Source organism: Oncorhynchus mykiss, chromosome 16 (genome assembly GCF_013265735.2).
Source record: "Oncorhynchus mykiss isolate Arlee chromosome 16, USDA_OmykA_1.1, whole genome shotgun sequence".
Classification (NCBI taxonomy): Eukaryota; Metazoa; Chordata; class Actinopteri; order Salmoniformes; family Salmonidae; genus Oncorhynchus; species Oncorhynchus mykiss.
In genome coordinates, this window is record NC_048580.1 from 44,374,303 (window position 1) to 44,401,836 (window position 27,534).

General features: G+C 46.3%; 1 protein-coding gene across 4 annotated transcripts in view; it reads left to right on the plus strand.

Moving 5' to 3' along the window:
* The window catches only part of LOC110492084 (membrane-associated guanylate kinase, WW and PDZ domain-containing protein 3), a 195,119-nt gene that overhangs the window by 151,605 nt on the left and 15,980 nt on the right, over window positions 1-27,534 (plus strand). For 3 of the 4 annotated variants that reach the window (XM_036947018.1, XM_036947015.1, XM_036947016.1), the window contains exons 4-8: window positions 9,806-10,018; window positions 14,824-15,001; window positions 17,500-17,579; window positions 18,506-18,563; window positions 20,661-20,767. In XM_036947018.1, coding sequence (XP_036802913.1) covers window positions 9,806-10,018; window positions 14,824-15,001; window positions 17,500-17,579; window positions 18,506-18,563; window positions 20,661-20,767 — 636 coding nt within the window. Of the gene's footprint in view, window positions 1-7,985; window positions 8,161-9,805; window positions 10,019-14,823; window positions 15,002-17,499; window positions 17,580-18,505; window positions 18,564-20,660; window positions 20,768-27,534 lie in introns of those variants that run through there. The other variant, XM_036947017.1, reaches the window with a different exon arrangement.

Here is a 27,534-nt window from a genome sequence, read left to right on the forward strand (position 1 = left end):
CCCCCAGGTGGTGAGGGTAGGCAACAACATCTCCACCCCGCTGATCCTCAACACTGGGGCCCCACAAGGGTGCGTTCTGAGCCCTCTCCTGTACTCCCTGTTCACCCATGACTGCGTGGCCACGCACGCCTCCAACTCAATCATCAAGTTTGCGGACGACACAACAGTGGTAGGCTTGATTACCAACAACGACGAGACGGCCTACAGGGAGGAGGTGAGGGCCCTCGGAGTGTGGTGTCAGGAAAATAACCTCACACTCAACGTCAACAAAACTAAGGAGATGATTGTGGACTTCAGGAAACAGCAGAGAGAACATCCCCCTATCCACATCGATGGAACAGTAGTGGAGAGGGTAGCAAGTTTTAAGTTCCTCGGCATACACATCACAGACAAACTGAATTGGTCCACTCACACAGACAGCATCGTGAAGAAGGCGCTGCAGCGCCTCTTCAACCTCAGGAGGCTGAAGAAATTTGGTTTGTCACCAAAAGCACTCACAAACTTCTACAGATGCACAATCGAGAGCATCCTGGCGGGCTGTATCACCGCGTGGTACGGCAACCGCTCCGCCCACAACCGTAAGGCTCTCCAGAGGGTAGTGAGGTCTGCACAACGCATCACCGGGGGCAAACTACCTGCCCTCCAGGACACCTACACCACCCGATGTTACAGGAAGGCCATAAAGATCATCAAGGACATCAACCACCCGAGCCACTACCTGTTCACCCCGCTATCATCCAGAAGGCGAGGTCAGTACAGGTGCATCAAAGCTGGGACCGAGAGACTGAAAAACAGCTTCTATCTCAAGGCCATCAGACTGTTAAACAGCCACCGCTAACATTGAGTGGCTGCTGCCAACACACTGACCCTGACACTGACTCAACTCCAGCCACTTTAATAATGGGAATTGATGGGAAATGATGTAAAATATATCACTAGCCACTTTAAACAATGCCACCTTATATAATGTTACTTACCCTACATTATTCATCTCATATGCAGACGTATATACTGTACTCTATATCATCGACTGCATCCTCATGTAATACATGTATCACTAGCCACTTTAACTATGCCACTTTGTTTACATACTCACCTCATGTATATACTGTACTCGATACCATCTACTGTATCCTGCCTATGCTGCTCTGTACCATCACTCATTCATATATCCTTATGTACATATTCTTTATCCCCTTACACTGTGTATAAGACAGTAGTTTTGGAATTGTTAGTTAGATTACTTGTTGGTTATCACTGCATTGTCGGAACTAGAAGCACAAGCATTTCGCTACACTCGCATTAACATCTGCTAACCATGTGTATGTGACAAATAAAATTTGATTTGATTTGAATTAAAGATATACTTCTCCTTAATGCAACTGCTGGCAGGCATAGGATAGGAAGAAAAAAGATTTACGGAAAAAGCACACCATGGAATAATCTGAGTACAGCGCTCAGAGACCAAAACAAGCAATACAGATACCCGCCATGTTATGGAGTCAACAAAAGTCAGAAATAGCATTATAAATATTCACTTACCTTTGATGATCTTCATCAGAATGCACTCCCAGGAATCCCAGTTCCACAATAAATGTTCGATTCGATAAAGTCTTGTTTATGTCCAAATACCTCCTTTTTGTTTGCGCATTTAGTACAGCAATCCAAATGTGCAGGCACTAGGTCCAGACAAAGTCAAAGAAGTTATATTGCAGTTCGTATAAATATGTCAAACGATGTATATAATCAATCTTTAGGATGTTTTTATCATAAATCTTCAATAATGTTTCAACCGGAGAATTCCTTTGTCTTTAGAAATGGAAGGGAACGGAGCTAACTCTAACGGGCGTACTGAGCACATGGGCTTCTGGCAGACCCATGACTCAATCAGCTCTCATTCTCTCCCACTTCACAGTAGAAGCCTGAAACAAGGTTCTAAAGACTGTTGACATCTAGTGGAAGCTTTAGGAAGTGCAATATTATCCCACAGACACTGTATATTGGATAGGCTAAGACTTGAAAACCTACAAACCTCAGATCTTTTCTCCGGTTTTTGCCTGCCATATGAGTTCTGTTATACTCACAGACATCATTCAAACAGTTTTAGAAACGCCAGAGTGTTTTCTATCCAAATCTACTAATAATATACATATCCTAGAATCTGGGACTGAGTAGCAGGCAGTTTACTCTGGGCACGCTTTTCATCCTTTTCATTGTGAAAATACTGCCCCCTACCCCAAAGAAGTTAATGTAGGGCCTTTTGACCTCTGAGGAATCCTCTCTGGACAACTGAGACACACACACACACACACACACACACACACACACACACACACACACACACACACACACACACACACACACACACGTACATTCTCTCTCTCTTTCTCTCAGCTCATAACAATGTGTTTTTGTTCACAGGGGGGAATGTGTGACTTTAGTCTGATCTCCCTTTGAGTCAATCTGTGACTTACAGCCTGGTTTATTACCGGCAGCACCATTACTTTGGCTGGATTTTTTACTATTTTCTACATTGTAGGATAATAGTGAAGACATCAAAACTATGAAATAAAACTCATATGAAATCATGTAGTAACCAAAAAGTGTTAAACATTTTTGGGATAGGGGGCAGCATTTTCACCTTTGGATGAATAGCGTGCCCAGAGTGAACTGCCTCCTATTCTGTCACAGATGCTAATATATGCATATTATTATTAGTATTGGATAGGAAACACTCTGAAGTTTCTAAAACTATTTGAATGATGTCTGTGAGTATAACAGAACTCATATCGCAGGCGAAAAACCGGAGAAAAATCCAACCAGGAAGTGGGACATCTGAGGTTTGTAGTTTTTCACAGCTTGACCTCCCAAATACACATTGAGATATGGATGAGTTTGCACTTCCTACGGCTTCCACTAGATGTCAACCGTCTTTTGAAACGTGAATGAGGATTCTACTATAAACTATAAAGGAGGGGCTCATGAGACCTCTTTGAGTCAGTGGTCTGGCACAGAGCCTTGGTCTCATGACGCGCGCTCCCAACAGAGTTACCTCGCGTTCCAGTGCTTTTTCTGAAGACAAAGGAATTCTCCAGTTGGAACATTATCGATGTTTTATGTTAAAAACATCCTAACGATTGATTCCATACATTGTTTGACATGTTTCTAAAGGACTGTAACGGAACTTTTCAAGATTTTTGTCTGGATGAAGTGCCTGCGCCTCATGAAGTCGGATTACTGGGCTGAACACGCTAACAACAAGGGGCTATTTGGACATAAATGATGGAACTTTATGGAACAAATCAGTCATTTATTGTCAAACTGGGATTCCTGGGAGTGCCTTATGAGGAAGATCATCAAAGGTAAGTGAATATTTATGGTGTTGTTTCTAACTTTGTTGATTCCAAAATGGCGGGTATTCCTCTGACTGTTTTGGGTTCTGAGCCCCATTCTCAGATTATGCTTTTTCTGTAAAGTTTTTTTGAAATCTGACACAGCGGTTGCATTAAGGAGAAGTCTATCTTTGATTCTGTGAATAACACTAGTCACTGTTTATTATGAGTATTTCTGCAAAATCACCGGATGTTTTGGAATCAAAACATTACTGCACGTAACGCGCCAATGTAAAATGAGATTTTTGGATATAAATATGCACATTATCAAACAAAACATACATGTATTGTGTATCATGATGTCCTACGAGTGTCATCTGATGAAGATCATAATATATATATATATGATGGGCCATTACTCCGCCCAGCAGTGCTCTCATCTGGCCCAGTCTTCAGGCAGCCTTCACCTCCTCCAGCACCGCTGCCTGTTGTCTTCCAAGCCTGTTGCTCATTCATGTTCTCTTTATTTAATCCCCTGGTTCTGTTCACCGGTGGACTATGCTCTGCTCCTCTTTTGAAATACCCTAGCCTCTCTACCCTCTCTCCCTACCGCCTGGGCTCTCCCTGTTGCTCTGGCAACACCGGGTTCTCTCTTTGCCTCTCGTTCAGGTGGTGCTCAACTGCAGGGTAGCTGACTCAAACTCAGGGAGGAAAGTGCCAACAAAGGTTAGCCCTGTATTATTTGTCGGGAGGCACAGAGAGGCTGATAGGCCGTGAGTAGTACTCTTTGCCCTTGAGAGTTGTGCCTCGACTCCAGATCTGGGAGGTGTCTACACGCCGCGATTCTTAACTTCGCTTCCTCCTCTCTCTAGCGCTCAATATGAATGCCAGCCAGGGCAACATGAACGATGGATTATAGAAAGACAGAGATAATTGGAGAGAAAGAAAGCAACGATGCAATACAACCAAGATCGACAAATGCTGAGATAAGAAAGTCCGAGTTTGTTTGTTGACGCTGTGGGTCTGGCTCGGTGGGGTTCTGAACGAGGAGTCGTGCCAGGGATTGCGGTGCTGTTACCAGTGATGATGTTTCATTGTAGAGAGCACAGAACAGCAGATCACACGGCAGCTCTGATAGGTATTTCAAGCGCTCCCGTAAAGCAGAGTTACTGAAGAGAAGACCAGCCAGGGCAATGGGCCAGGAGGGAAGGAAAGGGTCAAGGTGCTGCAGTGGCGAGACACACACAGGCAGGGGTGAGTCCTAGGGAGGAGGATTAGGAAACGCTCCAATGCTAAGGAATGTCAGAGTTGCGGAATACACAATCAAGTTGGTGGACTTTCGGTTGTTTCATTGTGGCTCTAAAAAGACAAACGCATTGTCCTAAAGAGTACAGACTACAGAATACAGATGTTCTGTTCTAGATGGTGGCAGTGCATTCGCTAAAGCGGGAACTTGGGGAAGAACTGATCAGAGGCAGAGTACAGTACAGGGTGCAGCTGTAGTGTCTACTAGACGTCTCTACTAGAGTACAGGGTGCAGCTGTAGTGTCTCTACTAGACATCTCTACTAGAGTACAGGGTGCAGCTGTAGTGTCTACTAGACGTCTCTACTAGAGTACAGGGTGCAGCTGTAGTGTCTACTAGACGTCTCTACTAAAGTACAGGGTGCAGCTGTAGTGTCTCTACTAGACGTCTCTACTAGAGTACAGGGTGCAGCTGTAGTGTCTACTAGACGTCTCTACTAAAGTACAGGGTGCAGCTGTAGTGTCTCTACTAGACGTCTCTACTAGAGTACAGGGTGCAGCTGTAGTGTCTCTACTAGACGTCTCTACTAGAGTACAGGGTGCAGCTGTAGTGTCTACTAGACACTATACTAGAGTACAGGGTGCAGCTGTAGTGTCTACTAGACGTCTCTACTAGAGTACAGGGTGCAGCTGTAGTGTCTCTACTAGACATCTCTACTAGAGTACAGGGTGCAGCTGTAGTGTCTACTAGACGTCTCTACTAGAGTACAGGGTGCAGCTGTAGTGTCTACTAGACGTCTCTACTAAAGTACAGGGTGCAGCTGTAGTGTCTCTACTAGACGTCTCTACTAGAGTACAGGGTGCAGCTGTAGTGTCTCTACTAGACGTCTCTACTAGAGTACAGGGTGCAGCTGTAGTGTCTCTACTAGACGTCTCTACTAGAGTACAGGGTGCAGCTGTAGAGTGTCTCTACTAGACGTCTCTACTAGAGTACAGGGTGCAGCTGTAGAGTGTCTCTACTAGACGTCTCTACTAGAGTACAGGGTGCAGCTGTAGAGTGTCTCTACTAGACGTCTCTACTAGAGTACAGGGTGCAGCTGTAGAGTGTCTCTACTAGACGTCTCTACTAGAGTACAGGGTGCAGCTGTAGAGTGTCTCTACTAGACGTCTCTACTAGAGTACAGGGTGCAGCTGTAGAGTGTCTCTACTAGACATCTCTACTAGAGTACAGGGTGCAGCTGTAGTGTCTACTAGACGTCTCTACTAGAGTACAGGGTCCAGCTGTAGAGTGTCTCTACTAGACGTCTCTACTGGAGTACAGGGTGCAGCTGTAGAGTGTCTCTACTAGACGTCTCTACTGGAGTACAGGGTGCAGCTGTAGAGTCTCTACTAGACGTCTCTACTAGAGTACAGGGTGCAGCTGTAGTGTCTCTACTAGACGTCTCTACTAGAGTACAGGGTGCAGCTGTAGAGTGTCTCTACTAGACGTCTCTACTAGAGTACAGGGTGCAGCTGTAATGTCTCTACTAGACGTCTCTACTAGAGTACAGGGTGCAGCTGTAGTGTCTCTACTAGACGTCTCTACTAGAGTACAGGGTGCAGCTGTAGTCTAGCAGAGGTGTCCATTCACACGGTCTCGCCCTCACAGCAGAGGAATGTGGAGGTGACAAGGGTGGCTGTGGAGACAGTCAGCTTTGCCTGCACTGTGCTAGCAGCGGAAGGGAGCCTGTGTAAACTCTGGAGCACAAGATGGGCTCTGCCTGGTGGCCTCAGGCACTCTGCTGTCGAGTCTGTGAAGGCTGGGAATGCTGCTAGGCAAGGCTGCACAGTGGGAACTAACCAGGAGAAAGAGAGACGGCTCATCCTCCATGATTAAAGAGTGTCTGTGTGCACTGCCTTGGCTGGCTAGTTAAGAGGCAGAGAGAGGGGGAGAGGTTAGAGAGAGTGGCAGGGTAAGCAACAGTGATAGAGAAAGAAAGAGAGGGGAGGGATAAATAGAGGGGGGGCGAGTGGTAGAGCAGAGAGAGAAGGGATAAGACTCTCGAGGCAGCGTTCCAAACCTCCACCCGGGGGGGGTTTCCCCAGTTCCCGCATCCCCAGTTCCCGCATCCCCAGTTCCCGCATCCCCAGTTCCCGCATCCCCAGTTCCTGCAACCCCAGTTCCTGCATCCCTAACACACTCAACGCTTCCCATCGCAAAGCCGGAAGCGGTGCGCGCATAATCGCGGTCTCCTGGTGTGCTACCGCTATGCTTTCACCACAGAGACAGATGGAGAACGGGAGCGCTTTTTAGCGCACGAGGCCACGGGGGAGGAACAGTGAAACTGAGAGGACAGGCGTGAGAGCTCCGACCTAACTGGCGCTTCCTATCCCTGTTTTGGAGGCTGCCGCCTGTACTCTGTACTCCCGTCCTACAGAGGTTCTCACGGGTTGAGAACCTGGCAGCTGCTGCCTACTCTATCCAGGTGGCATGACTTCTCCACACTACAATACAGTACCGCTGAGTACCATGGCCCAGGCCCTGCTGCATATTTCAGCCCTGGATCCGCCTGGGACTGGACCCACACAGCCTGGTCATGGATAAGGAACGAAAGGGAAGGTTGAAAGGTCATGTCCCCCACCAGTTGTACAGAGTAGCGCTTTACCAGCTGCATAGTGTATGGGAAAGCTGGCCTGACTGAACTAGAATTAACATGTCTCTGTCGGCCTGGGGCTGTCGAGTAGTGTTGATGAGGTTGGTTGTACACGTAGAACCCTGTTCAATGGCTGAAATGTAAAATAGTCGTCGAACAGCCTGAAAGGACCGTATCCTGTCCTGTTTGTTTGTTGCCGTCATTATGCTCACGGGTCCGTCTTGCTACGATCTCATGTTCACACAGCTAGAGACTGTTGGTTTCTAGCCGTTCGCACCCTCTGCCTAGTACCTACCTTAGTTAACACGTCTCTCTTCTCCACGCACACACACCCGTCTCCTGGCACATCCCACGTATTCCCTTCAGATGAATGGTGATACTGTTACAAATCTCTATTCCCCCTTCCTCGCTCCCTATTCCTCCTTCCTCGCTCCCTATTCCCCCTTCCTCGCTTCCTATCCCCTCATCCTATCCCCTCCCTCTGTCCCCCCATCCTCTCTTCCTGTTCCCCCTTCCTCTCTTCCTATCTGTGTTCACTAATGCACATTAATCAGAGACTAGGAGAGCGGTGTTTATGAGCTATTAATCACGCACCACTGGGCCTGAGAGATGGAGGGAGGCAGGGGGAGAGGGAGGCAGGGGGAGAGGGAGGCAGAGGGAGATGGGGAGAGAGAGTGGTGGGGAGGGAGATGGAGAGAGCGAGTGGGCGAGCGCGCATGGGAAGTAGGAGGAGAGAGAGGGAGATGACTGGGCTGTGTGGTGACAGGTCTGGATTAAAGAAAGCCTCCTATCTTTCATCTTCATCGTGCTCACCGTGCTGAGGCATAATGAAGCTGTCTTTTGACAAATGCAAATTGATTGGCTGCATGTCGGCAGTGGGAGATGGGGGAGATGGGGGAGAGAGGGAGAATGGATCAGGATGGATCGGTTGGGTGTCTGTTTAAGGAAAAGGTGTGTTGATCCCTTTGTTTCTCAGCGTCGTGCCGCTGGGTTTGGTGTGTCATCCGATAGCTAATAAACCTGTAGCCAGCAGGGGCTCAGACTAGGGGCTGTTGGATGCATCTCCAGGGTCACGGAACAGTGCAGAGAAGAGAGATACAGGGAGAGAAGGTGTGAGTCACACAGACGGTAAGACGACTCCTGCCTCCCTTCTCAGAGCCTCTACTCCCTGTCACGGACAGACCGATTGAGACCGGCAAATAGTCAAGTTGTGTATTGTATTACTCGACAGCGGCTGTGCCATTTACTCTACACAAATGACTTGATTGAGATATTAAACTTACTGCATTATGTACAGCAAAAGAACATAGGGTTGTGTGGAGTTGAGAGGGTAGCTTAATGAGTTTTAATTCACAAACCCCCTCTAGTCTTTCTCTCCCATTCTTTAAATAAGCTAATACAGGGTGTAATTAATTCAAATGAGGCTTTCCAATTATGAATAAATTAAAGAGCGAGCCAAGGGTCTCTGTCTAAAAACAATGTGGATGTTTTGGTTTTGACATCCAACCCCATGCTAATGGTGCCGTGTTCCCAATGAATGTTAGCCATGTCTGTTAATAACTTAATAATGATCATGATTTAGCATAACTACCTCTTTAATTTGGCTGTGGAGGTCTGGTCTAGGGATGTTTCGCAACAAAATACTACAGTATAGTCATTAAACACTGAGCGTGCTCCTACTCTTAGATATTTGGCTATGTTAAATTCCCATGAGATGAGCCGAACCCTCAGTGCTGCAAGCTGACTAAAATGTCTTGTCGGCTCAGCTGATCGACCGCTGGAGCTTTGAGATGTTTCTCCACACGTGATAACTCTCTATGGTACGTTCAGCTGTAATCCAACACTCCCAGATAGCCTGGGAAACTCCAGTGCTTTTAAACTACAGGATTTAGTGTTGCCGTCTACTCTACTGTCAACGGCACTGGAGGACTGGCTTCCCAGGGAGCTGAGGGAACAGCAAAATGAATCAATATTTATATAGCTTCCTGACTTGCTGTTTCCCCCCCCCCCCCCCCTCATTCCTCTCTTTCGTTATATTATTCTGTCTGGTTAGCTGGAAGTAGAGAGTTGGAAGAAGTGAAGAAATTGGGTCAATTTCCCCACAGTAGAGTTTTCCTCTCCTCACAGAGGGGATTCATGCTGTTTTGGCCCCGGGCGCCAGAGCACACGACACAGGACAATAAAACACAGCTAATAGCGCCAAGAAGCTCCTCGCTGGGGTCTGTCCTGGATAAAGGCTACTCCCACGGGGCTCTGGGGAGCCCACTCCAGCCCAGCACTGCAGTAAATATGACGAGAGATAGGGACAGAGAGAACGGGACAGAAAGAGAGGGAGCGAGCCTACGCTCCTGTCAGTCACGGCATAATGTTCCGTGGGGAATCCATTCCCCTCTTGAGTGTTGACATACCGAGTATAAACTGTGTGTGTGTAGCTGCACCTGCCATATTTTTAGTTGAATTGTCTTGTTGTTGTCAAATCAATACAATCAAAACAATCATTTTTTTTCCCTCCAGCGAAGTATCATCTAACCTCGTCTACCAGGAAGCTACCACAGACGGTTTCTGTTGACGCTGCTGTGTGTGTGTTCTCTACCAGGCAACTACTACGGGACGCCCAAGCCCCCAGCGGAGCCCAGCCCGGTGCACCCTGACCTGGTGGATCAGGTGCTGTTTGATGAGGAGTTTGACACCGAGGTCCAGAGGAAGCGCACCACCTCCGTCAGCAAGATGGACAGGAAGGACAGCGCAGCCCCCGAGGAGGAGGACGAGGAGGAGAGAGAGCGGTCTCCAATGGTCAACGGGCTCACAGGTGAGATGTCCACGCTGTCCTGTGACAACATGTTCCCATCCTCTCAACTGCCTCAAGCTGACCGTCCACACCATTGATGTTGTATTAAACACGGCTAATAACAATTCAACCGATGGCAACACCACAGGGAGCCATGTTTGCTTGTACATTCAGTCTCTTTCACTTTGTCGGAGATCGATTTGTTCTGACTCAACAATAGCTGACCGCGCCGCCCAAAATGAGAGAAAGAGGGCTTCTTTCCCCGTCACACTCATTCCCTCCACCCTTCACACTCATTCCCTCCACCCTTCACACTCATTCCCTCCACCCTTCACACTCATTCCCTCCACCCTTCACACTCTTTCCCTCCACCCTTCACACTCTTTCCCTCCACCCGTCACACTCTTTCCCTCCACCCTTCACACTCTTTCCCTCCACCCTTCACACTCTTTCCCTCCACCCTTCACACTCATTCCCTCCACCCTTCACACTCTTTCCCTCCACCCTTCACACTCATTCCCTCCACCCTTCACACTCATTCCCTCCACCCTTCACACTCTTTCCCTCCACCCTTCACACTCATTCCCTCCACCCTTCACACTCATTACCTCTTTCCCCCAAAGAGGACACCCCAGGATGATCTGTTCTTTACAGAAGGACACTTTTAAATCCGAACGCTACAAAGTGAAGTAGTCGTATGCTTCTCCATCTAGCTAGATCAATAATGTAGAAATCACTGGTTAAGGGATACATGTTGTTCTTGTTGTCTTTCCCTCAAAGACCGTATTTTCTTACATGTACCGTAAACAAATTCAGAAACAAAGTGCCAAAGGTTGTTATTCACAAAGGGTTGAGAATAGACAGCATTTATCTAACTGGTAGTGATGGGGGAGGGGGGGGAGGATTGATGCAGTTAGATATCGCAATGTTGTTTTTGTATCTAAAAAATACAATTAAAATAAAAAGAGTACTAATAATAATATTAATGTGTTTTTAGCAGCAAAAGAACTGCAGTACTGATTCAGAATTGCAATACATATAGAATCGTGAGAATCACAATACATATTATATCGGCACCTATGTACTGTGATAATTTTCATAACGTGATGTTCCTGGCAATTCCCAGCCCTACAAACTAGTCACATTTTAGTTTTTCAAGTTCAGCCATCACAAACCATTCCAGAGAAATGCACCACTCTCAACCGATGAAACAAATGGAAGGTATAATGGATGAGTAGTGAGTGAACACAATAGGAACAGTTCCATCTCTCCCTTTTCTCTATCCCTGGAGCAGCATCTGCCTGTGTTCCCATTTGCCCTCCAGGCTCCCCCGGTAGTGTCTCTCCTCTGGGCTTGGAGAACTTCCAGCTGGCTTGTTCCTCTCTGCTCCCACAGCACAGCTGTCCCCTGTTTGGTTTGGAAGACCCTGCCTAGCTTCTGACCATAGCCCCGTGTCCTCTTTCTGGCTCACCCTGGCCCCGTCTGAAGGGCACTCCCCCACCCCAAGTCTGAATGGTGCCAATGACCGAGAGAGAGAGGACAATGTAGCCCTCCCGTTCGTTAGACGGTCAGTCTGTTTGGTGCCATGGGCCCCTTAGGGTCTTGCCTGCAGCTGGGCACCAAGGCCGTCCTCTCTCTGCCTGATTTAAAATGTCTCAGTTGTGATCAGGCATATTAGAGGGGCCTTGGGCAGGCCCTGAGGGCAGGAAGGCTAAACACAGTTCTGAGTAGAGTTAAGTCGCTGAGGCATGGGCCCTTATTCATAAAGTGTCTCGGTGTAGGTGTTGCTGATCTAGGATCAGGTTCCCGCTGTCCATATAATCTTATTCATTACAATCACAAACTGATCCTATATCAGCGCTTCTACTCTGAGACTGTTTCTGAATGCATGAAAATAAATAATTAAATGTATACCATTTAAGCTGACCCTTTTTTCCAAAGCGATTTAATCTGGCATGCATACGTTTTTGGTATGGGTGGCCCCAGAAGGAATCGAACCCACGACCTTGGCGTTCAAGTGCCAAGGGAAAAGCGACTGAAGCATAGGTCTAAGAACAGTTAGACAGGCCAGGGACTCCGCAGAAAGAAAGCCACATGAGTGTGGCGTGCAGGACTGAGCTGTTCCAATGCACACCATCTCTCTGGCCTTGGGCACACACAACAATGGGTCAATGCGTGGGATGAAGAGAACACTTCAGTGTCTTTCCACTGTGGGGTATTTTCTTCATGAAAGAGACACAGCTCTACCTTTACCTATGTAGTGCATCATACCCACGTCACCGATCTATCCCTGGTGCTTCAGCCTCTTGATTGAATGGATGCCTTTTCACAATGGCTTTGTTTTCCCATCGAAGTAGCAGGGAGAAGAATGTACAAGTCGGTGGTTTACATACACCTTAGCCAAATACATTTCAACTCAGTTTTTCACGATTCCTGACATTTAATCCTAGTACAAATTCCCTGTCTTTGGTCAGTTAGGATCACCACTTTATTTTAAGAATGTGAAATGTCAGAATAATAGTAGAGAGTGATTTATTTCAGCTTTTATTTCTTTCATCACATTCCCAGTGGGTCAGAAGTTTACATACACTCAATTAGTATTTGGTAGCATTGCCTTTAAAGTGTTTAACTTGGGTCAAACGTTTCGGGTAGCCTTCCTCAAGCTTCCCACAATAAGTTGGGTGAATTTTGGCCCATTCCTCCTGACAGAGCTGGTGTAACGGAGTCTGGTTTATAGGCCTCCTTGCTCGCACACGCTTTTTCAGTTCTGCCCACAAATTCTATATAGGATTGAGGTCAGGGCTTTGTGATGGCCACTCCAATACCTTGACTGTGTTGTCCTTAAGCCATTTTGCCACAACTTTGGAAGTATGCTTGGGGTAATTGTCCATTTAGAAGACCCATTTGCGACCAAGCTTTAACTTCCTGACTGATGTCTTGAGATGTTGCTTCAATATATCCACACAACATGATGCTGCCACCCCCGTGCTTCACGGTTGGGATGGCGTTCTTCAGCTTGCAAGCCTCCCCCTTTTTCCTCCAAACATAACGATGGTCATTATGGCCAAACAGTTATATTTTTGTTTCATCAGACCAGAGGACATTTCTCCCAAAAGTACGATCTTTGTCCCCATTGTGCAGTTGCAAACTGTAGTCTGACTTTTTTATGGCACTTTTGAAGCAGTGGCTTCTTCCTTGCTGAGCGGCCTTTCAGGTGATGTCGATATAGGACTTGTTTTACTGTGGATATAGATACTTTTGTACCTGTTTCCTCCAGCATCTTCACAAGGTCATTTGCTGTTGTTCTGGGATTGATTTGCACTTTTCGCACTAAAGTACGTTCATCTCTAGGAGTGGTATGACAGCTGCGTGGTCCCATGGTGTTTTATACTTGTGTTTATACTTGCGTACTATTGTTTGTACAGATGAACGTGGTACCTTCAGGAGTTTGGAAATTGTTCCCAAGGATGAATCAGACTTATGGAGGTCTACAATTTGTATTCTGAGGTCTTGACTGATTTCTTTTGATTCTCCCATGATGTCAAGCAAGGAGACACTGAGTTTGAAGGTAGGCCTCGAAATACATCCACAGGTACACCTCCAATTGACTCAAGTTATGTCAATTAGCCTATCAGAAGCTTCTAAAGCTATGACATTTTCTGGAATTTTCCAAGCTGTTTAAAGGCACAGTCAACTTATTGTATATAAACTTCTGACACACTGGAATTGTGATACAGTGAATTATAAATGGAATAATCTGTCTGTAAACAATTGTTGGACAAATTACTTGGCATGCACAAAGTAGATGTCCTAACCGACTGTTCAATGACTGACGACGTTCATACATCGAGACGACACACTCGTCACTTCAGGGTCTGCACGCACACACACCAGGAAGCTTCTTCTTCCTCACGTTTCTGCAGGAGGGGGATAGATATTATGTGCATTCTATTGTTGACGTTACAAAGGAGCCCTCCATTGCCTCCATGCCTCCAGCATGAAGAACTCCTTCTCTTTATATGTAAATATGTCGGGCACTGCACTACTGGTAGTAGCTCCTTGCGTTCATCTTTTTACGTGCCGTTTTCTGCCTCCATTCAGATCAGGAAAAACAGGTCTGAGCACTGAATACATTAACGAGTTAGGTCAGAGGCATGCAAATATAAACCTGGAGATAAGAGCACACACACACACACACACACACACAGGGCTGGGCTGTGTGATGCTAATAAGGTCTGGGCTCTGAGCTCTGTGCTGGGTAGGGCTGAAGCGTAGTTTAGGTCAGCTCTACCCATTGCTGCCCGCTAGCCGCTCGCACTCCAGAACATCACTGCTGACATGCAAATCCTGTGGCACACTTGCTGCGCTTCCGTCTCGCTCGCTCTTTCTCTCTCGCTCGCCCACCTTTTCTCTGCCTCTCTCTCTTTGTATCTCTCTACCCTCTCTTTGTATCTCTCTACCCTCTCTTTGTATCTCTCTACCCTCTCTTTTTTTCTCTCTACCCTCTCTTTTTCTCTCTACCCTCTTTCTCTCTCTCTACCCTCTCTTTCTCTCTCTCTACCTTCTCTTTCTCTCTCCCCTCTCCTGTCCCCTCTCTCTCTCCCTCCCCTCTCCCTCCCTCTCCCCTCCCTGTCCTCTCTCTCCCTGCTGTGTGTAACAGTCTAGAGCCCACAGTCTGTCCAGGGCAGCAGCACGGCAGTAGCAGGAGCAAGGAGAAATGCAGGGAGCTCACAGGGTTCCCCATGCTGCCTCCACACGCTCACCACCCTTCTCTCTCCCATTTTCCCTCCCCCTGTCCCTCTCTCCCTCCGTGGCCACCCACGCAGAGCACAAGGACAAGGCTGGGCAGGAGTGGAGGAAGACGGTACCCAGCTATAACCAGTCCAGTACTGGGGCTATGGACTTCAGGACTTGGAACACCTTACCACACGACGAGAGCCAGGAGCCCCTGCCCAAGACCTGGGAGATGGCCTACACAGAGACGGGCATGGTCTACTTCATAGAGTAAGTACTGGTCTTCTGGTTCTCGACTCCAGTACAGTGCCAGGGTGGTGTTGGTGATGCTAGTAGTAGAGAGAGGTAGTTTTGAAATAGGGATGGTGATTTGTTTGTACATAGAATAGTTTCGGTGTTACACTTGTCGATCCGGAGTCCTACTTGTTTTTCTGCGGCTCACAGTACAGCGATTTGAAAGTGAACAATAGTATTATTGTAATTATGGCATAGGATTTGTGAAATGATTCATTATATTAACCTATCTGATGTCTAGAGTACAGGTGTATTGTTTTCCTGTGTTTGATGTCGTGGTGCTGGGCTTGGGCTGAAAGCGTTGGCCCTCTCCCCCTCCCTTCGTTGTTTACCAGTCTGTTCTGTTTGTGTGGCTCACACAGCATACAGAAGTCAGAGCCAGGTGCTGTAGCCGGCCTAAAATCAATAGCTCATTCTCTCTGAGCAAGAGAAACAGGAGAAACAATTGGACAAATGGAACGCTCCCAAAGGCCTGCTCTCTCTCCTCTCTGCTTTCTGCAAGATGTCTGCATCTGCTCTCTGCTCTACCTCTCTCTCTCTCTCCCTCTCTCCCTGTCTCTTCCCCTCTCTCTTCCTCCTTCCCTCCTGCAATTTCTCCCTCTGAGGGCCTGTCTGCCTCTGCTCTGCTCTGAATACTTCTCTCCCTCCATCCCTCCCTCTCCCTCAGACGACCTGTCTCCCTCTTTTCTGTGCTGGCTACCTCTCTGTCATCCCTCCCTCCATTTCTCCCTCCATTTCTCCCTTAAAGAGCCACTTGATTCCAATATAACGACATACAGTTGAAGTGGGAAGTTTACATACACTTATGTTGTAGTCATTAAAACTAATTTTTCAACCACTCCACAGATGTCTTGTTAACAAACTATAGTTTTGGCAAGTTGGTTAAGACATCTACTTTGTGCATGACACAAGTCATTTTTCCAACAACTGTTTAAATATTATTTCACTTATAATTCACTGTATCACAATTCCAGTGTGTCAGAAGTTTACATACACTAAGGTGACTGTGCCTTTAAACAGCTTGGAAAATTCTAGAAAATGGCATGGCTTTAGAAGCTTCTGATAGGCTAATTGACTTAATTTGAGTCAATTGGAAGTGTACCTGTGGATGTATTTCAAGGCCTACCTTCAAACTCAGTGCCTCTTTGCTTGACACCATGGGAGAATCAAAATAAATCAGCCAAGACCTCAGAAAACAAATTGTAGACCTCCACAAGTCTGAGTCATCCTTGGGAACAATTTCCAAATGCCTGAAGGTACCACGTTCATCTGTACCAACAATAGTACGCAAGTCTAAACACCATGGGACCACGCAGCTGTCATACCGCTCAGGAAGGAGACACATTCTGTCTCCTAGAGATGAACGTACTTTGGTGCGAAAAGTGCAAATCAATCCCAGAACAACAGCAAAGGACCTTGTGAAGATGCTGGAGGAAACGGGTACAAAAGTATCTATATCCACAGTAAAACGAGTACTATATCGACTTAACCTGAAAGGCCGCTCAGCAAGGAAGAAGCCACTGCTCCAAAACCGCCATAAAAAAGCCAGACTACGGTGTAGTAGCACACTGGTCTGATGAAACAAAAATAGAACTGTTTGGCCGTAATGACCATTGTTATATTTGGAGGAAAAATGGGGAGGCTTGCAAGCCGAAGAACACCATCCCAACCGTGAAGCATGGGGATGGCACTTCACAAAATAGATGGCATCATGAGGATGGAAAATTGTGTGGATATATTGAAGCAACATCTCAAGACATCAGTCAGGAAGTTAAAGCTTGGTTGCAAATGGGTCTTGCAAATGGACAATGACCCCAAGCATACTTCCAAAGTTGTGGCAAAATGGCTTAAGGACAACAAAGTCAAGGTATTGGAGTGGCCATCACAAAGCCTTGACCTCAATCCTATATAAAATTTGTGGGCAGAACTGAAAAAGCATGTGCGAGCAAGGAGGCCTACAAACCTGACTCAGTTACACCAGCTCTGTCAGGAGGAATGGGCCAAAATTCACCCAACTTATTGTGGGAAGCTTGTGGAAGGTTACCTGAAACGTTTGACCCAAGTTAAACAATTTAAAGGCAATGCTGCTAAATTTTAATTGAGTGTATGTAAACTTCTTACCCACTGGGAATGTGATGAAAGAAATAAATGCTGAAATAAATCTCTCTACTATTATTCTGGCATTTCATATTCTTAAAATAAAGTGGTGATCCTAACTGTCCTAAAAACAGGGAATTTTTACTTGGATTAAATGTCAGGAATTGTGAAAAACTGTGTTAATGTATTTGGCTAAGGTGTATGTAAACTTCTGACTTCAACTGTCAGGTTGTGATTTTGAAGGGGCTTTGTTTGTTTGGGGTTTGGCAGAATGGTGAGGGAGGACGAGGGTCCAGTGGTTTGGTTAATATCTATACTTCACCTAGTTGAGACGTTTTTTGCTCAGCGTGTAAAGTCGTGCCTCTCTGTCCCCACAGTCACAACACCAAGACCACTACCTGGCTGGACCCCAGGCTGGCCAAGAAGGCCAAGCCCCCGGAGAAGTGTGAGGATGGAGGTGAGAATCACACACTTGTTCTTCTCTCCTTTTGAGGACTTAAAATATATTTCCTTTCAAAATGCTATTCGGCACTCTCCCGACACACACGGCAGGTAGCCTAGTGGTTGGAGCGTTGGACTCGTAACCGAAAGGTTGCAAGATCGAATCCCCGAGCTGACAAGGTACAAATCTGTCGTCCTGCCCCTGAACAAGCTAGTTAACCCACCGTTCCTAGGCCGTCATTGAAAATAAGAATTTGTTCTTAGCTGACTTGCTTAATTAAATAAAGGTAAAATGTAAAAAATTAACACACGCGCACACGTTACTGTCCATAATCTCAATGCAGCCCATTAGACAGAACTATAAGTGGGGATCCTGTATGCCGCTGCAGGCTTGTGACATGTAGACAAGACGGACAGTACTGTAAACAGCTAAACATGGCCCTGCAGGCCCCAGCGATGCGGTGACACACTACATTACCCAGCCTGCCCCCTGTCCCCTAATGGCTTGTGGGAGACCTGCGGAGAGCTCATCAGCACTGTATCTCCAAAAAGGCAATTCCACAGTCCCCTCTTGCGTGAAGCACTCTTTCCCCCTGCATGTGTTCGTCACAGGACAGCACGCACTCCAGATTCCACTCACACACCGCTGGGAGAAGACAAGCCATTATTTTACAGGATTGCCATAACTCCACATTTCCTTACTCCCTATCTCGCTTTCTCGCGCTCTCTCCCCCTACCCCCTACCAAACACCCGGTGACAAATAAGGCAGCCCCCTCAGTAGTTTGTAGTTGGTGTGTTTCAACCCTGGATCCTTAGTTCCATGCAGTGAGTTGTCATTCAGAGCCGCGTGCCTCATTGTGTGTGTAGACTGTGTCTCCGTTGTTCCAGAAGCTGTAGCAGCACACTGATTTGCATCTTCCTCTTCTGTCTTTTGCCTGCAGAGCTTCCGTATGGCTGGGAGAAGATTGAAGATCCACAGTATGGAACCTACTATGTTGAGTGAGTATACCGCCCGTGATTTCTGGGTGCAGTGTTTCTCTATGTAATGTTGTGGTTATACAGGAGTTGTGGCATGGTTCCTTTTTATTTATTTAGCTGTTATTCAGTCCAGATTGCACAGATGGGCTTTGGTAAATATTGCATTTTGTATTTATTAAGGATCCCCATTAGCCAAGGCAGCAGCTACTCTTCCTGGGGTCCAGCAAAATTAAAGCAGTTTATACAATTTAAAAAAACATTACAATACATTCACAGATTTCACAACACACTGTGTGCCCTCAGGCCCCTACTCCACCACTACCACATATCTACAGTACAAAATCCAAGTGTGTGTATAGTGTGTATGTTATCGTTGTTTCATAGCGTTACACTGTACAATAGACTTTTAGAAGATGGTGCCATTTGATAATAACGTGTTTTGTTTCATGAGCTGGGATTTATATACACCAGGTTGAAATCTGGACAGGCAGACCTGAACTTGTCAGTCAGTGTGGTTTTCAAATGTAACCTGTACTAACGATTAAGTTTGACAAGACGGACTAAGGACAACTCGCCTTCCCATACAGCCTTCCCATACAGCCTTCCCATACAGCCTTCCCATACAGCCTTCCCATTGTGCTCTACAGGGTTGCCACTGCCTGGTACAGGGGGCACATGGGAGGGGTGACAGGCATGACCTCACCCTGTTCAGAAACACACACAGGCACTCAGAGTTCACCCAGCATAGCCTCCCATAGGAGCAGAGAGCGAGAGAGCGAGAGAGGGGGGAGGGGAGAGAGCGAGCGAGAGAGGGAGGGAGACTACAGGAACATAATCTGTTTATGCTAAGGAATCACTGGGACAACCATTTATTTATTTTTCTTCCCTCCCTGTCTTTTTGTTTTGAATGAATACAGTAGAACAGAATGGCTCATTATTTCCTAACTAAAGTACAGAACAAGAGCCATGGTAATCAAAGCAGCGGACTGAGCACACTCAGTCACAGAGGAGCGCTTCTCTTCCCTGATTGGATATGGAGGATAGCTCTCAGCGTGACTCATGCCCAACGAGAGCACAAACAATACTTTTCTTAGAAACGCGCACACGTACACATAGTGACACACATTGACACGCATGAACACACACACACCCAAACACATACAGGCACGCACACAAATAGGCACACACATACACTGGCAATTGGCACACATACACACACCGTGTCACACACACACAGCATGCGTCTGATTTATGGAGCAGAGCGAGAGTGGCATCCGTTTTGTGCATGTTATAAAAGCTAGTCACGACTGGCTCAGAGCTACAACTGTTAAAGCGCATTATGCAGATGAGATGCGTTCCTTGCTTTACATGCAACCTGGGGGGCTGCTCCTCTCTGAATAGTAGATGTTTAAACACAAAGTGCTGACCTGGGAATCTGGTATCGAAACGCTAGAGCTCTACCGCTAGCAGGCAACAGCAGGCACACCGGCTGCTTTCCTGATCCTAGGTCAGTCCGACGTGGCCATTGTGAGCACTGGTCAGATTATAAGGTTATCCCACTGATCTTAGGTCAGCTGAATGTGTCGAGTGGGTAAGCAGGTAAACTGGTGTGTCAACAGGGGCACTGTGGCGTCGTTTGTTTTGGTTTGTGGTTTACAGATGATAGTCTGTACAGTGCCAGTTTGTGTGCATGCCAAGTGCAGGTTTGCCTGACTGGATAGGGATCAGGGATTTGAATACACTGCGTTCTGTGAGTGTAGTGGGAAACAGACAGGAACCTGTTTGGAGTTTTTGTCACGACACAAGCATAGAAGAGAACGTATCAAGAAAGATATATTTTGTATTGTTACCCAAGATGCTGCCAAGTGAAGAGACCGATAGCTGGTGTCACATCTCTAAAAGGAGAAGGACAACAACGATCAGCAAGCTGTGAAAAGACGAAAGCCTCACGTTCCTTTAGTCGGTGTCACTTTCCGTCCGATTTTTAAACACGAGTGTATTGGTCCTTTCTCGACGCTGTATTTCTGAGTGTTTTCTGTATTTACAGTTGCTCTCTGTGTATATGAACTGTGTATTGAGCTCTTCAGCTAGTGTCCTGTTTTTGTGTCTGTACTGCAGCCATATCAACCAGAAGACCCAGTTTGAGAACCCCGTCCTGGAAGCCAAGAGGAAACTGAGCCTGGACACCCCCTCCTCTGGCCAGCAGGGGGCTACCACACCCTCAGGTAACGCTTCTCTACCAGCCCCGCGTCACCATAGACTGCTCATTGTCATGGTCACTAACTGGTGTGCCACTTATTATGAAGCAGTGTATTTCATGAATTGGTTATTTAAATTGGGCATGCTAGTGTAGATATTGGGACAGAGCATAAACCCAGAATGTCTTACTCAAGGTGATCTGAAGTGAATGATTTTTCCTAATCAGATCTCAACAGCTTAGAGACCATATCAGTGTACAAGCCCAATACACTACATGGCGAGAGGGGGGGGGAGAACTTGCGTGCTGACTGCTGAGTGATGTTATTGAAACATCTTGGACTACAGGCTTGTGTTTGGGTAATTGTGATTTCCGAGGTTTTCAGCAAGTCTTATGTTCAAATAAGGATATTGATCACCCTGCCATTTGACATTTCTCTGCTGAGCCAACTGTGTTGCCCACAGAATGGAACACATGTCAGACACGGAAGTGACGACCGTCCGAACACCGAGGCCGACTCACAATATGACTCATAAGAAGACACAGACGCCAACAGCACTGTCACTGTCTGTAGCAGCTATCCCAGTGTTTAGCCTAGAGGGCCCTGGTTGTCACAGACATATGGACCTACAGGACAGTAGCAGGCTGCTAATGCTGTCCTGGAACAGACCACAATAACCCCTATGAAAAAAACCTGAACACCCACTGATCAAAATCAAATCAAATGTTATTTGTCACATGCGCCGAATACAACAGGTGTAGGTAGACCTTACCGTGAAATGCTTATTTACAAGCCCTTAACCAAAGACAATAGAGTTTTACATAATAAACTAAAGTAAAAAAAAATATATTACACCTATGAGTAGGTGTGTCCAAAGGGTGGCTACTTTGAAGAATCACAAATATAACCAACTGTTTTGGTTACTAAATGATTCCATATGTGTTATTTAATAGTTTTGATGTCTTCACTATTATTCTACAATGTAGAAAATAGTAAAAATAAAGAAAAACCCTGGAATGAGTAGGTGTGTCCAAACTTTTGACTGGTACTGTAGATAATAATAATAATAATAATAATAATAATAATAATAATAATAATAATAATAATAATAATAAAATATATATACTGTATATACATTTAACAAATAACAATCATGAGGCTATATACAGGGGGTACCAGTACCGAGTCAATGTGCAGGGGTACAGGTTAGTCAGGTTAATGTACATGTAGGTAGGGGTAACGTGACTATGCATAGATAATAAACAACGAGTAACAGCAGTGTAAAAACGGGGGGGGGGGGGGGATGCAAATAGTCCAGGTGGTTGATTAATTGTTCAGCAGTCTTATGGCTTGGGGGTAGAAGCTGTTAAGAAGCCTTTTGGACCTAGACTTGGCGCCCCGGTACAACTAGCCTTGTTGTAGAAAAGAGAACAGTCTGTGACTAGGGTGACTGGAGTCTTTTACCATTGTTGGGGCCTTCCTCTGGCACTACCTAGTATATAGGCCCTGGATGGCAAGAAAGCTTGGCCACAGTGATTTACTGGGCCAGACGCACTACCCTCTGTAGTGCCTTACGGTCAGATGCCGAGCTGTTGCCATTCCAGGCGCAGATGCAACCGGTCAGGATGCTCTCGATGGTGCAGCTGTATAACTTTTTAGGATCTGGGGACCCCATGTCAAATCTTTTCAGTCTCCTGAGGGGTGGAAAGACGTTGTCGTGCCCTCTTCACGACTTTCTTGTGTGTTTGGACCATGTGGTGATGTGGAAACTCTCGACCCGCTCCACTACAGCCTCGTCGATGTGAATGGGGGCGTGTTCGGCCTTCCGTTTCCTATAGTCCACGATTATCTCCTTTGTTTTGCTCACGTTGAGGGAGAGGTTGTTATCCTGGCACCACACTGCCAGGTCTCTGACCTCCCTATAGGCTGTCTCATCGTTGTCAGTGATCAGGCCTACCACCGTAGTGTCATCAGCACACTTAATGATGGTGTTGGAGTCGTGCTTGGCCATGCAGTCGTGGGTGAACAGGGAGTACAGGAGGGACTAACCATGCACCCCTTAGGGGCCCCCGTGCTGAAGATAAGCGTAACAGATGTGTTGTTGTCTATTCTTACCACCTGGGGGCGGCCCCTCAGGATGTCTAGGATCCAATTGCAGAGGAAGGTGTTTAGTCCCAGGGTCCTTAGCTTAGTGATGCGCTTTGTGGTCACTATGGTGTTGAACGCTGAGCTGTAGTCAATCAACAGCATTCTCACATAGGTGTTCCTTTTGTCCAGGTGGGAAAAGGCAGTGTGGAGTGCGATTGAGATTGCGTCATCTGTGGATCTGTTGGGGCGGTATGCAAACTGGAGTGGGTCTAGGGTTTCCGGGATGATGGTGTTGATGTGAGCAATGACTAGCCTTTCAAAGCACTTCATGGCTACCGACGTGCTACGGGGCGATAGTCATTTAGGCAGGTTACCTTCGCTTTCTTGGGCATATGAAATATATACTGTAGGTATTAGACAGGGGAGAGGTTGATAATGTCAGTGAAGGCACTTGTCAGTTGATCCGTGCATGCTCGGAGTACACGTCCTGGTAATCTGTCTGAATGTTGACCTGTTTAAAGGTCTTGCTCACATCGGCTACGGAGAGCGTGATCACACAGTCGTCTGGAACACCTGGTGCTCTCGTGCATGCTTCAGTGTTGCTTGCCTTGTAGTGAGCATGAAAGGCATTTCGCCCATTTGGTAGGCTCGCATCTGGATGAGCATTTCCTTGCTTATTGACTTAGACCACACTCAACGAGCTGTATAAGTGCCAGCGACGGTTTGTGGTGGTAAATTGACAGCTATGAAAAATATAGATGATCCAGGTAGATAGTGTGATCTACAGCTTATCATGAGGTGCGCTACCACGAGCAATACCTTGAGACGACCTTAGTATTAGACATTGAGAAATAGACCCCCCCCTCGTCTTACCGGACGTAGCTGTTCTTTCCTGCCAATGGAAAACCCAGCCAACCTTATATTAGCTGTGGGAGGCTGTGTGCTCCTCAGGCTTTGTTGCTTTGCTCTGAGCATCATCGTCATCTTTCCAGATGGGGGAGGTCCTTGGAGGTTGTTGGTAAACTATGTGGTAAATAATCAGGGTTTGATTGAACAGAGGCCCTAATTTTAGTACCAGATCAACTCAGACCCTTTAGAATAGAAGAAACACTGCTCTACTTGCAAAGCCTATTAGGGCAGAACAACTCCCAGGGTGTGTCCCAAATGGCCCCCTATTCCCTTTATGCTCCACTAATTTTGACCAGGACCGATAAGGCTCTCGTCAAACGTAGTGCACTATAAAGGGAACAGGATACCATTTGAGACACAGCTCCAGTCCATTTTCTGTCCCGCTAAAATATTATTTTTCCATGGCATTATTATGATTATTTTCTGGACGGTTCTTTTGGCTGATCCTCTAGTTTTCTCCAGGGTGATTCTCTGCACTGCTCTGACAGAGCTCTCTACTCTGCTCCCTGTTCCCCACACACTCCCCGGGGTTGTTAATGAGTATTAATGTCTAATGGTGGTCTGTCTCCCAGTGGAGTGGAGAGTAGGCTAGGGGGAGGGCTGCCACGTGGAGGGCTTTGAACGTTGTTTGACAAAGTTCCCCAGTCTGACCTCCCTCTCGGAGAAAGAGACAGCTGTCTGTCTCCACAGTGCTGAAGCTGTAGGGGACCGTCATTACCCTTCGTTGACAATCCTCTCTGTATGGCATTTCGTAGAATCACAGCGAGCGGCCTTGCCTGCCTGCCTGAGAAATAGGCCATCCCTTTGTGTTACCTTGACATAATCAGGGCTATGTAAACATGTCTATGTAGCACCCCCTTAACTCCTCCACACACACACATATCCTCACACACAAACAGCTCAGTGACACTGCTGGTGTGTGAGAATGTCATGTTAATCACACTCAGCATAATCTGTTTTCTCAGAGCGCTGAAAATCCAATTATGCAAATCAAAATCCCATGACACATTGACGGGTAGAGGACATGGCGGGTAGTGGAGGAGGGGAGGGGTGTATATCTTTACCCCTCCTAATGAGATTGATACCCCCACCTCTCCTTGATCCATCCATCCGCCAGTGGGTGTAGCAACATTAGAGGGGGACACAGCCCATAACTCTCCCAATGGAAACCAAGGTCAGGGGTTATAAATGACTGAGGCCACATCTGATTATCCTCTGTATCTATCCACTGTGTGTCTATCACTTTCAGTCCATCTATTTAGCTCCCTCGCTCTCTCTCTCTCCCTTTCTCTCTCTCCCTCCTATTTCTCTCCATCCCCCTGTCACCCTGTCTCAGTCACATGGTGAGAGCTGAAATTTGTCGTGACTGAGGTTAGCTCTCTTTCTGTTTGCCTCCGTGTTATGGTGGTTCCTCAGATATATTTGCTTGCTTCCATTCAACCACAAGCATTAGAGAGGTCGGGCACTTGGTGTGGATGTTGGGCGATAAGGCCCGGCTCGCGGTCTGCGTTCCAATTTATCCCAAAGCTGTTCAATGGGGTTGAGGTCAGGGCTCTGTTCAGGCCAGTCAAGTTCTTCCACACCGATCTCGAAACAACCATTTCTGTGTGGACCTCGCTTTGTGCACGGGGGAATTGTCATGCTGAAACAGGAAAGGGCCTTCTCCAAACTGTTGCCACAAAGTTGGAAGCACAGAATCATCTAGAATGTCATTGTATGCTGTAGAATTAAGATTTCCCTTCACTGGAACTAAGGGGCTAGCCCAAACCATGAAAAATAGCCCCAGAGCATTATTCCTCCTCCACCAAACTTTACAGTTGGCACTATGCATTGGGGCAGGTAGCGTTCTCCTGGCCTCCACCAAACCCAGATTCGTCCATCGGACTGACAGATGGGGGCCCAACGACATTGAGCTTTACACCACTTGGCATTGTGCATGGTGATCTTAGGCTTGTGTAGCTGCTCAGCCATGGAAACCCAGTTCATGAAGCTCCAGACGAACAGTTATTGTGCTGACGTTGCTTCCAGTGGCAGTTTGGAACTCGGCAGTGAGTGTTGCAACCGAGGACGAACCATTTTTACTGGCTACGTGCTTCAGCACCCGCCGGTCCCGTTCTGTGATCTTGTGTGGCCTACCACTTTGCGGCTGAGCCATTGTTGCTCCTCGATGTTTCCACTTCACAAGAACATCCCTTACAGTTGACCGAGGCAGCTCTAGCAGTGCAGAAAGCTGACGAACTGACTTGTTGGAAAGGTGGCGTCCTATGACGGTGCCACGTTGAAAGTCACTGAGCTCTTCAGTAAGGTCATTCTACTGCCAATGTTTGTCTATGGAGATTGCATGGCGGTTTGCTCGATCTTATACACCTGTCAAGCAACGTGTGTGGCTTTAATAGCCCAATCGACTAATTTGAAGCGGTGTCCCCATACTTTTGTATATATAGTGTAGATTGTAGGTTCTATCAATTTACTTGTTTGCACCACCTTTTATATACATTTATTGTAAAAATGTCTCTATACTTTTCTTCCCCCTACCATCCCTACCCTGATCGGAGTAAACTAACGGACAACAATACTTCTACAGCTACTTACAGCTATTTACTTGTAGTTAATTAGGAATATTTGTATAATTATTTATATTTTTCTCCAAGTGCTGGATTTTCACCCACAGCAGACAATCCACCATTCATTCTGATTTGAACTCCAACCCACCGATCTCCACAGATGAACCCATCTTTCCCAGTATGCTATTTCCTCTTCTAGAACATCCCTCCATTTTACTATGATGTCGTACGAGGGTCCTGAACCTTCCTATTTGTGACATTTTTATCGATATTGCCCTAATAGTAAATACTTTACCCAAGAGTATAATGATATTTCCCATTGACTGATCATGGTTTATTCAGATCCCCCTAACAATACATTTTGCAGGTCCATCTGAACCCTGATATTATGACATAACAACCATTCCTGGACCTGACTCCAAAAGACAGCCACCGATGGACAGTACCAGAAAATGTTTTCTATTGATTTATTCTTTCCTCGTGGCAGAATCTGCTGACTGTTCAATGCCCTGTATATTGAGCATTCTTTCTGAAGCAAGTATTTTATATAATAGTTTAAATTGAAATTAATGGATTTATGTGTCAATAGTTGTTTTATATGTCAGTTCATAGACCCGATGCCAAGGTAGTGGGACATCAAAAACCTGTTCCCAGCTGACTTGTATTTTATTTGGCTATTGCTGTCAAACCTTTTCAGATTCATACTAATCTATTTAAGCCTGCAATGATTTTTTTAATGGGTGGCTGACAAACTAATCATAAAATAGATATTTTTTAAAGCAATTGTCTCTTCTAATTTTGTGGCAGAGCCATGATGAGTTAGTTATAATGTTGTATTTGATTATACACCTCCATACACTGTTGATATGTGATTTGAGTGTTGGTCGAATTAGTGACCATCTGAGTGACGTGCAGCTGTCAGATGTCTTGTCACCGTGGCGATAGCCTACACGATGCAGGGGACAGATGGCTAACAGCCTGTGAGCACGCATCTGTGTCTGTCTGCCACACACACACACACACACACACATACAGTTGTCCCATGCGGATATATTAGACTAAAATAAGCGTAGCGGCATAGATGTGTCACTGTCATCTGTCATCGTGGATTAGCGCTAGCCTAGCGTGGTTTCTCTGTCAGATCAATGCAGCTGAACAACACTGACAGGCCTTGTGATGATAATGCCACAAACAAACAAGGAATTAATAGTCACTAATTTGTCAAGTAAAATA